Source organism: Myotis yumanensis, unplaced genomic scaffold (genome assembly GCF_028538775.1).
Source record: "Myotis yumanensis isolate MYYU_CA2020_CCGP unplaced genomic scaffold, mMyoYum1.0.hap1 SCAF_14, whole genome shotgun sequence".
Classification (NCBI taxonomy): Eukaryota; Metazoa; Chordata; class Mammalia; order Chiroptera; family Vespertilionidae; genus Myotis; species Myotis yumanensis.
In genome coordinates this window covers 35811552-35826459 of record NW_027223765.1, presented here as the reverse complement: position 1 = coordinate 35826459, position 14908 = coordinate 35811552, and the positions used below count along the sequence as shown (strand labels likewise).

Here is a 14908-nt window from a genome sequence, read left to right as displayed (position 1 = left end):
TCCTTCAGTGACATATGGGATAGCATTTCCCCACATTCTCAGTTGCGAAGAATCTTATCATGCTTTTAAAATATATATATTTTAAAAAAATAAAATATATATGTTTATTGACTTGAGAGAGCAAGAAAGAGACAGAGACGTCGATTTGTTGTTTCACCTATTCATGCATTCACTGGTTGATTCTTGTATGTGACCTGACTGGGGACTGAATCCACAGCCTTGGTGTATCCAGACGATGCTCTAACCAGCCAGGGCAACATTTATGCTTTTTAATCACTGCCAATCTAATGGGTGAAAACAATTTTATTTGTATTTTTTAAATGACTGAAGTAGAGCCATTTAAAAAATATTTTGTTAGGCTTTCGTAATTTCTTTATGTTCATTCCTTTGTCCATTTTAATACGAATTCTCTTATTGCTATAGTTTTTACATAATAAGGCCATCAGACCTTGGTCATATGTTTCAACTATTTTTCTTGTCTTTCGACTTCGGTATTTTTTGCCAAGCGGGTACTTTACATTTGCGTGTAGTCTCTTTTTCTCCCCTTGGCTTCTAACTTCTAATTCTGCTACTTTCTGGGTGGGTCACTTGGTCTCTCTGAGCCAGTTTCCTGCGCTGTATATGGACGGGGTGATGGTGATGATGATGCCTGTTTGAGGAGCATGTGCGGATTTGAGCGCGCGGGGCTGAGGGGTTCACGCCGAGCAGCGGGGAGCGGCTCTGGGGATCCCGGTCCGCGGCCGCCCCCTACCTCCTGAGCGGGCGGCCACAGGAAATGCGCGGCCTTGGCTTCAACTTCGCGCTCCTCCGACCCACGTGAGTGGCTCCGCCTCACCTCGCTTCCGACCAATGGACGAGTTTCATAAGGCGTAGGGTCCCGCCTTCCAGCCTCCTGGCCAACAGGCGAGCTCCGTCTTGCTCGGAGTCCCGCCCCTCGTGGATGGGAGCAATAGGCGCCCTCAGTTCGGCGCAGGACCCGCCTCGCCGCACGCCGGGCTGCGGGCCGCCGGGCTCGTTCCGGGAGGCGGGCGCAGCGGAGGGCCTTGGAGTCGGATCTCGGGCGGAGGCCGCAGTATTGGGGCGGGCGGCGAGCGGGCGGCAGCGGGCCGACGTCTGGGCCGCGCGGCACAGGGACGGAAGGGGCGGCCGGTCGAGTCCGGGGGTGGTTCCGAGGCGGCGGACCCGGGAGTCTCCGGCTCCTGAGGGGCGGCTCGGGCCCCTTTCTGGCCCGGGCTGGTCCGCGGGGCCGCGGGAGCAGGGCGGGCTGCGCGCCGGTCCGGCCCTGCCCTGCGGCCCGCCGTCGGCGTTCTGGGCCTCAGGGCGGCGCGCCCGCCCCAGGGCCGCGGGTCCGGCCGCCATGTGTAGACCTTGAAGCGCCTGTCGTCTTTGAAGCGCTTTGACATCTCCGAAGGGCTTTGTATTGCAAACTAAATCAAAGCGCCGAGTAGCCCCGGAAGCGCTTTGACGTCTCCGAAGTCGCGTTGTGCAAACTGAAGCGTCTGGTGATCGCGGAAACACGTTGTGGGCTTGGAAGCCGAACCGAAGCCGGCAGTAAACCTTGCAGTGGTCCGACTCCTCCGAAGCGCTTTGGCATCCCCGGAACCGAGAGAACTGTGATGGGCAGTGGAAAGAAGGGGGAAAGGTCGGTAAGGCTGTCTCCTGGCGCTGGCCGGCGGGTCCGGGATGGCGGGCGTCGGAGGAGGGGCAGCCGGGAGGGGCGGTGGTGGACTCCCGGCCTCCTCTTTCCCTCGCAGGTGCCCATGGCGTCGGAGCGGCGCAAGGTCAAGTACCACTGGAGCAGCCCTTCGGAAAGGCGTCCCCGCAAGCGCAGCTGCCTCCGGGAGGCCGGTGATGTGGCCCCCTCCAGACGGCCGGCTCCCAGCTCTGCGTCGCGTGCCGGCGGGGCCCGCAGCCCCAAGCGCCTGAAAGCCCAGAAGGGAGACGATGTGGCCTGCCCGCCCGAGGTGTCCTGGGACGCCACCCGCCGCCGAGACTCCTCCTCCTCCTCTGCCTCCTCCCGGTCCTCCGGCCCAGGTGTGGACGGGGCTGCCGCCAAAGGCTGCCTGATTCGGAGCACGCGGGCCTTCCTTCCGCCGGGGGGCTCCCCTCCGCGCCCTGCCAGCCCCTCTCTAGAGGAAATGGCTTCTCCAGAGGAGGAAACCTGTAGCCTTAAGGTAGGTCGGTGGCCGCGACGCCTCGACAGACGCCGGGGAGGCCCCTTCCACGTGGCTCGCGATGTTGGAGAGGGGGTTTGGGTGGAAGGAGACTAAAAAAGAGCATGTCCTTTAAGATTTCTGGGTTCTTCCCAGAGGTCTTCTTCGTGCAAACACAGACGAGCGAGCAAGCAAGCAGTTGTCCGGGGAGGTGGCCTGGAGAGGTGGTTTTCAAACTTGGCGGCACTTGGACCTACTTGGAAAGCTTTCAAACGCTGGGGCCTGCCTCCCACCCACCCTGATTTAATGGGGCTGGAGTGGTGGTGTGGTCTGTGCTTCGAGGGTGGAGAAGCCCTGCATGCTCCGGAGACACATATGTATGTAGTTTGGTTGTGTACATTTAGGGATTGTGTCCTTGTACGTTGGACCACTCTGCATCCGAACCAGGGGATAGGAATTTGGTTTTGCTGTGGCTTTTCACTAAAGTTATGGCTTCCAGAATGTTGGAATTCTGGTTGGTCGGGCAAGGGTTGTTTCACAGGTTTCAACATTTAGTTCCCCGATGGGAACACACAGGTGGGTTTTTGAGTATTTGCAAGGGGACTAAGGAGTGCCTCATAGAGGAGGTTTACACCTACTCATTCATTTTATATTAACGTGTGTTTTTTTGAAAGGGGTAATAAAATTTTCCCAGCTTGTGTGTGTGTGTGTGTAAAAGTTGAACATGAGTCTGTTGGAAATAGAAGCAAATACAGTTCAATCTCTTGCCTGCTGTTTCCCCATTAGAGTAGAAGCAGCACTAGCTGATACCACTCACCAGCCATACTGTGTAAGCTCCATCCACTTACTCAATCAGGTTTTGAACAAATATTTATTGAGGGCCTAGCTCAGTGATGGCGAACCTTTTGAGCTCGGCGTGTCAGCATTTTGGAAAACCCTAACTTAACTCTGGTGCCGTGTCACATATAGAAATTTTTTGATATTTGCAACCATAGTAAAACAAAGATTTATATTTTTGATATTTATTTTATATATTTAAATGCCATTTAACAAAGAAAAATCAACCAAAAAAATGAGTTCGCGTGTCACCTCTGACACGTGTGTCATAGGTTCGCCATCACTGGCCTAGTTTGTGTCAGACGGTGTTCTAGTTGCTTGGGATGCTCCTGTAACAGAAACAAAGATCACTGCCCTGTAAGAGATTGCATTTTAGGTTTTGGAGCTCAGGTTTATAAGGTGAGGAGGTCTGCATGTGGAAGAGTGGAGAAAGTCTTTATTTGGGGTGGGGGGAAGGTGGGCTGTCCCTAGAAAAGAGTTATTTTACAAAAGCAATAAAAACAAGGCCCCAAGAACAGTTGGGTTTGTCTTTAAGTCTGTTCAGTGGTTTTTTAAGTGGAGCCGAGCAATGAGGCTGTAGTATTTGGCTGTTTATCCCGGAGAGCTCTTGTGCTAAGTGCTCCAAGCCAGGTGTTTTCAGTGTGGACCTCGCAGAACTTTATATGGTCATGAGGATCTTTCACAGAATTTAATGGTGAATTTAAAAGCTTTGTCTTTGGCATAAGAATACTGAATATACGCCCTAGCCGGTTTGGCTCAGTGGCTATGGCACCGGCCACTGAAGGGTCCCCGGTTCGATTCAGGTCAAGGGCATGTACTCCCCTGGTCAGGGACTTGTGGGAGGCAACCAATCGATGTGTCTCTCTCACATTGGTGTTTCCACCTCTCTCTCTCTCTCTCTCTCTCTCTCTCTATTCCTCTCTCCCTCTCCCCCTCTCCTTCCCTCTCTCTCCCCCTCCCCCTCCCCCCCCTCCTCCCTGCCTTCCAGTCTCTCTAAAAATCAATGGGAAAAATGTCCTCAGGTGAGGATAAAGGAAAAAAAATGCTGAATGTGATTCATTATAAATAAGGTGAGTATGAGGCTTTGTGCATACAATTTAACCTTGTCATTAATCCTTCTTGATGTAATTTCTGTGGATTTGGTACAACATAAAATAGTATCAATTGATTAGCCCTGACAGGTGTGGCTCAGTGGAAGCGCTGCACTCCAAAGGGTATTGTGTTCAATTCCCGGTCAAGGGCAGGTACCTGGGTTGCAGGTTTGATTTCCAGCCGTGGTCGGGGCTCTCATGCAGGAGGCAACCAGTTGATGTGTCTCTCTCACATCGATGTTTCTCTCTCTCTTTCCCTATCCCTCTTTCCCTCCCTCCCTTCCACTCTCTCTAAAAATCATTGAAAATAATATCCTCAGGTGAGGATTAACCAAAGAAAATATATCTATATGTATCTCAATTGATTAAACTTAACTTCTGTGGCAATTACAGATAGAGTGAAGCCTGGTGTTAGGAGGGGCAGAAAGTTAACCTTGCTTATTATTAGTCTTTGAGGTATGCTGCATCCCTGGTGGCCTCTAAGCCAGGTGGGTCTAATCCTAGTATGGACCCACCTTTCTCTCATTTAGCCCTAAGGGGCTTGTTTTGCCAAAATCAATTTAATGGTTAACCATGGAGCAATGAGTAGTCCGGGCCTGTCTAGAAGTCTTTGGGTTTACCAGTGCCTTGCTTTCGGTCAATAAGCATTTGCAGTTATTGTGTGCCAAACACTCTGTTGGGTCTTGGAGCAGGAAATGGCTTCTGAGGAGCACACAGTCTGTTGGGAGGGTTGGAGAAGTCATGACACTGTCTCATGATGTGGTATGGTGGAGCAAAGAGCCTAGAATGGAGGTTGGAGAGCTAGGTAGGGGGCAGATTGCTGCAGGGTTTTATTAGCCAATGGAATTTGGATTTTATTCTAAGCTATTAGAGTTTATACAGGACTCTATAAAGAGGGAAGGCAGCTTTGTATTTTGAAAGATCACTCATGTTGAGTGAGGTTAGAATATGAGGATGTTGGTACAGTGAACTCTTGATTTTCTGACCTTTGACTTAATGGGCTTCGGATTTAACGGACAAAAATGCTATAGCCAGTTTGGCTCAGTGGATAAAGTGTTGACCTGTGAACTGAAGGGTCCTGGGTTCGTTTCCAGCAAGGGCACATGCCCAGGTTCCCAGCTCGATTCCTAGAAGGGAGTGTGCAGGAGGCAGCTGATCAATAATTCTCTGGCATCATTGATGTTTGTACTCCCTTCCTCTCTGAAACCAATAAAAATATATTTAATTAAAAAAAAAAGTCCAGTCTGTATGTGAAAATTAACACCCTGGTAATTTTAAAATGCGTTTAACCAAGATTTGGTTATAATCATATGAATAAGTTATTTCTCTGTTATTCAGTTATTTTGAACAAATTTTAGCAAATAGGCCATATGTTGGAAAAAACACTGTAGTAGTTGTGCTGACATAAATATTACATATTTACAACTGTAGTCTACATATATAAATCCAAGAGCAGTTGCTTGCAAGCAGTGTTTGGTGAATGATTAGCACATGATCACATTGCATTGCCCTGGGGTAATCGGTTCTGTTGTCTCTTGGGTGACTTTGTGCAGGAGTTTTAGCTCATGTTGGTGATATTCCAACGTGCGCTAAACCATGCCTCAGTCGTGTGCATTTGTTCACTCGAGGTGACTGGTGAATGCACACATCTATTAGACCTATTGAGTATAAATTTAAAATTACAGTAATGCATAGAGAAAACTTTTCTGTGAAATTTAACTTTTCATATATACTTTATTCTAATTATACAGATGTGTCTACATAAGTAAAAACTAATTTATCAATTTTTTAACATGCATTTGGAAAACTTTATTATATAATAGAATTTCACTTTAACAGACACCCCCCTTTGCTCGAATTAGTCCATTGTATTGAGGTTTTACTGTATTATCAGTCTTAATTATCTGTCTCTAGCACTGCTAAGGGCTCTCCCTCGAGTGAGTTTGTAAACAACATATATAGTATTTCACTCATCTTGATGAATTACAAAATGCCTCTCTTACCTTCCCCCTCAATCTGTACCTCTTACCCCTTTTCTCTGCAGACGAACTTGTTGGTCTAGTAAGTACAAGCTAAGGGGCACACAAAAAATGGCATGTTCTTAATCTAGGTTCTTCCAAGGTCCCCTCCACACTCTTCTACCCATATAGTACCTGCTCTTCTGTTTGCTCTGTAACCTTTGAGGGATACACACTTGGCTTTGTGTGTGGTTACCTCTACCCCCCTTTCCACGGCCTCAACACAGAGATCTCTGTGCCAGGTCATAGAATATTCAGGGGGAAGATTCTTTTTAAAATATATTTATTGATTTTAGAAAGGAAGGGAGGTGGGGCAGAGGTAGAAATATTACTGATGAGAGAGAATCATTGATCAGCTGCCTTCTGCATGCCCCACACTGGGGATCGAGCCCACAACCCAGGCATGTGCCCTGACCAGGAATCGAACTGTGACCTGGTTCATAGGTCAGTGCTCAACCACTGAGCCATGTCACCCCAGCCGGGGGAGGATGTTTGTCTTAGCCTGTTCTGGCTGCTATAACAAAATACCACAGACTGGGTAACTTATAAACAACAGAAATGTATTTCCTACAGTCCTGGAGACTGGAAGTCTGAGATCAGAGTGCCAGCATGGTCAGGTGATGGTTTTCTCCATGGTTGCAGACTTTTCATTTTGTCCTCACATGGCAGAAGAGCTCTTTTGAGGCCTCTTTTGTAAGAACACTAATTTCATTTTTAAAGAAAATATATTTTTATTGATTTCAGAGAGGAAGGGAGAAATATCAATGATGAGAGAGAATGATTCATTGGCTGCCTTCTGCACACCCCACACTGGAGATCAAGCCCGCACCCACGGCATATGCCCTGACCAGGAATTGAATTGTGACCTCCTGGTTCATAGGTAGACGCTCAACCACTGAACCATGCCAGCTGGGCTAATCCCATTTCTAAGGGCTTCACTTTCATGACTTAATCTTTTTCCAAAGGCTCTTCCACTTAGTACCATCATCTTGGGGTCAGATTTCAATATGAATTTTGGGGTGGGGGAGAGACACATTCAGACCATAGCTGGACTGGGGCATTTGGAATCAGTAGAGTCCTGCTGCCAGCCTCACACTGTTTGTTCCCTATCACCTCTAGGACAATGGTATGAGAGGTTTTCTTAAATTCTAATGGTAGCTGATGATCTTTGTTTATAGAGAAAGTTAAATGTGTCTATTATGAACACCTTCACCTACCTTAATTTAGTCTTAATTATGACATAAAATTTTATATTCAATAGGAAAGGAAGAGTGGAAGGGAAAATTTGAGCGTTTATAATGTGATAGGCTTTGATCAAATATGATTCTCAATGTTTGTCCTACAAACTCATAATTCTCAGAGTCTTGTGAAGTAGTGTTATCTTTACACATTAGTTAACAAATATTTACATATAACTTAAGTAGGTCCATACAGCTTGTATGCGGCAGAGCTGTGGTGTAATGCCAGATCAGACTGGCTTAAAAGGCAGGGTTCTCTCCACTGCTGCCCTCTGGAGCACCTGCTCTGTCCTGGCCCAGCATTACATGTGACGGATGGAGAGATGAATAGGGCAAGATCCTTCTCCTGTGGTGCTCTCTGCAAGGTGACACAGCCCAGACACAAGAAACTATTGTGGCCCTAGCTGGTTTAGCTCTGTGGATACAGCGTCGGCCTATGGGCTGAAGGGTCCCGGGTTCGATTCCAGTCAAGGGCACATGCCCAGGTTGCGGGTTCGATCCCCAGTAGGTGGCGTGCAGGAGGCAGCCAATCAAAGATTCCCTCTCATCATTGATGTTTCTATCTCCCTCTCCCTTCCTCTCTGAAATCAATAAAAATATATTTTTAAAAAAAGAAAAGAAACCATTGTGTACCTTGGATCTTGAATGCTAAAGCTTTCTTAGCATGTGACCCATTTCCTGCATATTCCCTCAGCAGATGTCCAGTGCTTGGGTAGAAATCTGTTTTAGAGGCTAGATGTGCAAAGAATAAGGCAATGGTAGACAGACTGAAAAAAGCCTTCATCATAGTGCAGTGCATGGAGTGTTGTAACAGCAATATTTGAAGTACCAAGGGTCAAAGGAATGGGTGACAAGTCACAGGGAAAGTTCTCGTAGAAGAGGTATCATTTTAGTTCTGGTGGACAAGGAGGAGGAAAGGCTATTTCAGGCAACAGGAACAATGTGCGTCCAAAAAGTGTCGGGAAATACTGCGGGTCTGCAGTGCTTGGGGACATTACTGGTTCCTGTGGGTCCTCCTTCCCCTCTTCTCCAGCATCTTTCTTCATTCCCCAGGCACCTGGCTGTATGAAGAAAGGTGGGAAATGATGCGGCAAAGAAAGGTTGGGGGGCAGCCTGGGAAGGGCTTCCAATGTCATGCTCAGGAGTTTGGGGTACATTCTGTAGGCAAAGGCAGAGCCATTGAAGGGTGTTAAGCAGAGGTGTGACATTGCCAGTTTTGAGAACTTCTGGCTCATTGTATGTTGGGGTCCAACCCCAACGGGTCCAGGGATCCCCAAAGGTGTGGACGGAGTCGGCGAAGAATGAATGACATGGAAACTGGTTTCAGTTCATCAGCACAGCGAGGTTCTCCCTCCAGGATCTCCAGCGAAGTTCTGGCTAGGAACTCCAACCAAGTTCTGGTCAGGATCTCCAACCAAGTTCTGGTGCCATGTTCTCTCGCTAGGTTCTCCATCCAGGTTCTCCAGGTTCTCCAGGTTCTCCAGCTAGGTTCGGTCACCAGGTTCTGTCGCCAGGTTCTTTAGCAAGGTTCTTTTGCCATGTTCTGTCTAGGTTCTCCAGTGAAGTTCTGTAGCCAGGTTCTGTCCAGGATCTTTTGCCATGTTCTCTGGCTAGGTTCTGGTTAGGATCTGATGAGGTTCTGATGAGGATCTGATGAGGAGCTGATGAGGAGCTGATGTGGAGCTGATGTGGATCTGATGAGGAGCTGATGAGGAGCTGATGAGGATCTGATGTTTATTGTCTAGTTATATCCGTATTTATACCAGCCAATTTTAATCCTGTCAATTTCTATTACAAAGGTTAGGGCGTTTCTTATCTCCATTCCAGGGAGTAAAGATTATGTAGCTTAACTACCCGCCTGGCACTTAATTAAGGGGTTGTATCCCCTCCCTAACCTCAGGGAAAGATCCCCACCTGGGGAAACAACCTTTCTCGGAGAGGTGACCTTGGTTAAAACACATGGCGCTAAAGGGAGCAAACATATTAAGAACAGTATGCTATATATGCCAGGTCCATTGAAACATATGCTGTGCAGATGTTTCTTTCCTGCAGCGATTGTGTCAAGCAGCAAGGATGGACCGGCTCCCGGCAAATTCCCCCTTTTTTATTTTTTAAATGATAGCGCATATAAATCAGCGGCCACCTCTCTGATTGGGTTGCTTAAGACTCGGAAGAAGACTGACAAGCAATGATAGCGAGCATAGCTATAAACATAGTGGATGGAACGCACATGGAGCCTTGTTCCTGTAGAAGGTTGCTGGCCTCTTTAGTCAAGGGATTTCAGCTGTCCTCAAGTTGGTGGTTTGGTTGTCCTTGTTGATCTGGCTAGCGGGCAGCGTCATTGGCGACGGGCTTCCCCGAAGCGTCAGTGAGTCGAAGGGCTGCATCAAAGGGTCCATCAGGGCCATGCTTGATGGTGGTGTCGGTGTCCGGGGAGGAGTCAGCTGTGCCCTCTGGGTCGGACGATATGGATGATACCGGGGAGGAGGAGGATGAGGAGGAGATGGAGGGTCGTGTGACATAAGGTCGGATTAGACGGTCTGGAATCCACACAGGTGAGTCTGCATCCTGTGGAAATATACAAGCATCTCCTCTCCCCTAGGTTAAAAGTACATCAGGTCCCTTCCAGGCTTATGTAAGTAAGTCTTTCCATTTGACGAAATAAGTGAGTTTCTGCTAAATGAAAGTTTCTTTTGCTGATTTACTCAGAGTCCTTGGACTTGGCTGAGAGAGTAGCTTCCACTTCTTGCTTTTCTACCATCTGTTGGGCCTCAGTTGTTAACTTCTTCAGCTGACCCTATGTTGGCACCTCAGTCCCTTGCATAGCCGTCCTTTTCTTCTTTTTTTCCGCTTTTCTGTCATCGGGGCAACTCTAAGTCTTTGGAATGATGAGACAAGGAGCTTCTCTGGGTCCATTGTGGTGACGCACATAATGCATTTACTCAATCCAAAGTAGGCATTAAAAAGAAAAATCCCAAATGCTCTCTTGTATCCATTTTAAGAGTAGGATTGGCACTTTTTGCTATTACCTGAGTCCTGATCTATCACCCCAGGGAGAGCTTTCCAATCCTGCACTTTCCCGGGGTGGAAAGGCTGCAGTGGGGTTAAGGATAAGGCTCCTTGGGCCTACCTTCTCCCATGCCTCTACATTTACCTTTCTGGCACCTTTCCTTCCTCAGAAAAGCATGGACATACTTCTTGTATAAAACATTCCGTCTGACTGGACGTAACCTTAACTCCTCTGCTAGCAAGCATATGTGTTAAAAGATCAATACAGAGTCTTCTTTCTTTGGACTCAGTATGGCACATCTTCTCAATCTAAGTTCTGTACTATCCACCTTCTTACCCTACTTATCCTCTATAGGGGGGTCTGTAGCACCCTGGTGGAGTCCTATCCGTCCCGAGTGTGGGGGTTCTCAATGGGGGGAGGGGCTTACCTAGGGGAATCCTGTTCCAGGGGTTCCCAAAGGTGAGGACGGAGTCGGCGAAGACTATCCACCCTCTTTCTACGGTGGAGTCCTATCCGTCCCGAGAGTGGGGCTTACCTAGGGGAATGGGGGGCTTACCTAAGGGTCCCTGTTCAGGCGCCAGTTGTTGGGGTCCAACCCCAACGGGTCCAGGGATCCCCAAAGGTGTGGACGGAGTCGGCGAAGAATGAATGACATGGAAACTGGTTTCAGTTCATCAGCACAGCGAGGTTCTCCCTCCAGGATCTCCAGCGAAGTTCTGGCTAGGAACTCCAACCAAGTTCTGGTCAGGATCTCCAACCAAGTTCTGGTGCCATGTTCTCTCGCTAGGTTCTCCATCCAGGTCCTCCAGGTTCTCCAGGTTCTCCAGCTAGGTTCGGTCACCAGGTTCTGTCGCCAGGTTCTTTAGCAAGGTTCTTTTGCCATGTTCTGTCTAGGTTCTCCAGTGAAGTTCTGTAGCCAGGTTCTGTCCAGGATCTTTTGCCATGTTCTCTGGCTAGGTTCTGGTTAGGATCTGATGAGGTTCTGATGAGGATCTGATGAGGAGCTGATGAGGAGCTGATGTGGAGCTGATGTGGATCTGATGAGGAGCTGATGAGGAGCTGATGAGGAGCTGATGAGGATCTGATGTTTATTGTCTAGTTATATCCGTATTTATACCAGCCAATTTTAATCCTGTCAATTTCTATTACAAAGGTTAGGGCGTTTCTTATCTCCATTCCAGGGAGTAAAGATTATGTAGCTTAACTACCCGCCTGGCACTTAATTAAGGGGTTGTATCCCCTCCCTAACCTCAGGGAAAGATCCCCACCTGGGGAAACAACCTTTCTCGGAGAGGTGACCTTGGTTAAAACACATGGCGCTAAAGGGAGCAAACATATTAAGAACAGTATGCTATATATGCCAGGTCCATTGAAACATATGCTGTGCAGATGTTTCTTTCCTGCAGCGATTGTGTCAAGCAGCAAGGATGGACCGGCTCCCGGCAATTGTAGAGAAACGATGGGAGGGAGTAGGCAGGAAGCTTGTTAGGAACTCGTGAAAATGTTCAGGCTGGGCACTCTCCATCGCTGGAGCACACCTGAGCCTTTCCTGGGTCTCCCCCGCCCCTACTTACCTTTACTCTTTTCTCTCCTAAGCTCCAAGGGTCTTTTCTTTTGCCTCTAGAAGTAACTTGTTTCCTGAGCCCACTTTTTTCTATAGGTCACTTCTACTTCTGTGACTTTATAAAAATAAAGAAAAATATGATTTGAGAGAGGGAGGGAAAAACATCAATCATTTGCCTCCTGTACAGTACGCACCCCAACCAGGGATTGAACCCACAACCTTTTGCCTTTTGGTGTATGGGATGACGCTCCAACCAACTGAGCCACCCAGTCAGGGCTAAATCTCTCCTTTTCAAAGCCAGGTGTTTGTCTCTGCTCTAGTACTTTCCGCCTAATCTTGACCTTTATAGCCTCCTATCCACTGCTGAAACTCTTCCTCATTGATCTTAGGTCCTCATGGCCTTTGACATCTCAGCCTTTGATACTGCTTCTAAACTTTCATATTTTCCCTTGGTTTCCAGGGTATTAGGGGGAACTTGAATTTGAATCCTGCTTCTGCCATTTAAAATTCATGTGACACTGTCCCTCTCTGTAAGGAGGGGCAACAACTGGGGCAGCTCTGTAAATTTTAAGTATATGGAAATATAAGCTATGGTATTATATCCCTTACCTTTTTTTTACTTCCACAAGTACAATCCTGATCTTCTCTACCATGGTTTGCAAAAGGCGGTCCATATGCTGAATGTGGCCTGCTAGGTCCTCACAAATTTTAAAATTTTGGGGAGTTCACATTAAAAATATATGCCTTTAGCTCCAGTGTGGCTTAGTTGGTTGGTCATGGTCCCATGTACCAAAAGGTTGCTGGTTTGATTCCCGGTCAGGGAATGTGCCTTTTTGAGGACTCTCTCTTCCTTTCCCTTCCTCTCTTTCTAAAAGCCAATAAAAAAATCTTAAACGCACACACGCACGCCTCTAGTTCAAACCTCTGCCTCGAACTCAAGACTTAGTGACGACCTTCCCTTCCCCACTTTCTACTTCCTTTCCTCTTTTATTTTTCTCCCTGGCACTTTTTACTCTCTAATATATACTGCTTTTCCTCTGGTTTTCCTTTCCCTCACCAACTAGAATATAAACTCCAAGAAGCTGGCATTTTTTGGTATGTTTTATTGAAGGCTAAACTAAACCCCAGATCAGAACGGTGCCTACTGGCACATTGTAAGTGCTCAACAGATACTTGTTGACTGGATGAAAAATACATTAAATTGAAATTTCTTGTTTTTCTTGAAAAACCAGAATCTATAACTTTGGGTTTGTATTCCCAACTGGCTACAGGTGGCTTGAGGTGAGGAGCTGTGGCCATTCAGAAGGTACAGGGGCTCCTCAGTTTGCTGTAGACCACGTCTTCCCATGTTGTTTTACATCTGGCCTGGGGGAGCAAGAAAAGGGCACTTGTGCCCTAACCGGTTTGGCACAGTGGATAGAGCATCCTGCGGACTGGAGGTTCCCAGGTTTGATTCCAGTCAAGGGCATGTATCTTGGTTGCGGGCACATCCCCAGTGGGGGGTGTGCAGGAGGCAGCTAGCTGATCGATGTTTCTCTCTCATCGATGTTTCTAACTCTCTATCCCTCTCCCTCTATAAAAAAATCAATAAAATATGTTTTTAAAGAAAGAAAAGGGCAGTTGTTCCCACAGGCAGAGGTGGGGCAATCAAAGAAGGGGGTGGGGGGCCTTAAAGCATAAAATGAGACTGAGGCAAGGGTATGGCAAGCAGAGGAAATAAGATGTGCCAGTGACAGTGTATAAAAGGGCACGATGGACCCAGGATTGCAAGTGATTGGTGGCAGTCACAGAAGCTGGTAGTGAAGTGGGCTGTGAAGTATAGCTGTGTCCTGTAGGGTAGGCCCAGGGAACCTTCAAATTTATTTTTAATATTAGATTTTCCTAAATAAGGAAGGGTATAATTAAAACAAAAATGGCCCATAATCTCCTTTCCCAAATAACCCCTGTAGACATTATTTAAAAATGTCTAATGTGTTAGAAAATTCAGAGATTCAAAATGAAAGTAAAAGTCACCTTTCCTGTTCATCTTCCCAAAGTTAATGGCTGCCAACAATTTAAGTACTTTGAGGGAAAAAAATCTTATGCCTCTACTAATACTTAGATTTATATAGAGAGTGTCCCAAAAATGTATACACATTAACAGCTGATAGCTCAATTGATGTTCTTTCTTTCAGATTTAATCTATTGGAGTGAATTATTCAAAGTGAATACATTTTTTGGGACACCCTGTATTTTCAAAGGTTTTTTTTTTTAAACAAAGATATGTGCTTTTTTGGGGGGAAAAATTCAAATAATACAAGAAGCATATAAAGTAAGAGCTAAAGCCCCTTTTTCCTCTTTCCCCTTAATCCCCAAAGATAGCCATTAGAAGAAACAATTGGTCTTTCAGATTTTGTTTGCAAATATATACATATAAGGCATTTTTGTTTGTTCAAATGTGAATTTATACGTTGCGCTTGTTAGTTACTGTATAGCATGGACATCAGAGCTCCCTCATTCTTTTTAAAAGTTGTATTTGTTTACTTTAATCAATCCTTATTGATGGACATCTCTTGCATGGACTCTACTTTTCCTCAGTAGAGGAAAAGGATTAGCAAGTTTAGTGTGGAGTTTCTTACTAATTGTTTGAGAGGAATTTAATGCAAGTGAATTAGAAGTACAAGTTGTAGGAGCTGTAGACTGCCTTGGGACAGGTCACAAGTGGGGTGTTTGGAGTGCACTGCTTTGGGGATGGTTCTCAGGGAAGATTTATGGAGCATTCTTACACCAGGCTGGGATTAGACTAGATCTGAGTGTCACAGCAAATTAATATTGTGAGCAAGTAATTTAGCTTATTTCTTGTGGACTCTGTAATGGCTGCATGTGGAGAGGAAGAGAAGAAAGGGGCTGAGACTTTCATCTCTGAGGAAATTCGGGGTGAGGGGCTAGGTCTCTTGATTGACCCTGGAACCAAGGTACCTTTCAAAACCAAGGTTTTGATTTGGGGGAAGGATTTTG

General features: G+C 46.7%; 1 protein-coding gene across 2 annotated transcripts in view; it reads left to right on the top strand.

The window, feature by feature from the left end:
- The first annotated feature begins 1038 nt into the window (after window positions 1–1038).
- The window catches only part of TATDN2 (TatD DNase domain containing 2), a 31100-nt gene continuing 17230 nt past the window's right edge, over window positions 1039–14908 (top strand). Inside the window, exons 1-2 of one of the 2 annotated variants that reach the window (XR_011473710.1) lie at window positions 1039–1642; window positions 1755–2174. Coding sequence is in view for 1 of the 2 variants with exons in the window: in XM_070433651.1 (XP_070289752.1) it covers window positions 1761–2174 (414 nt within the window). In the remaining variant the exon portion in view is untranslated. The remainder of the gene's footprint in view (window positions 1643–1754; window positions 2175–14908) is intronic. The other variant, XM_070433651.1, reaches the window with a different exon arrangement.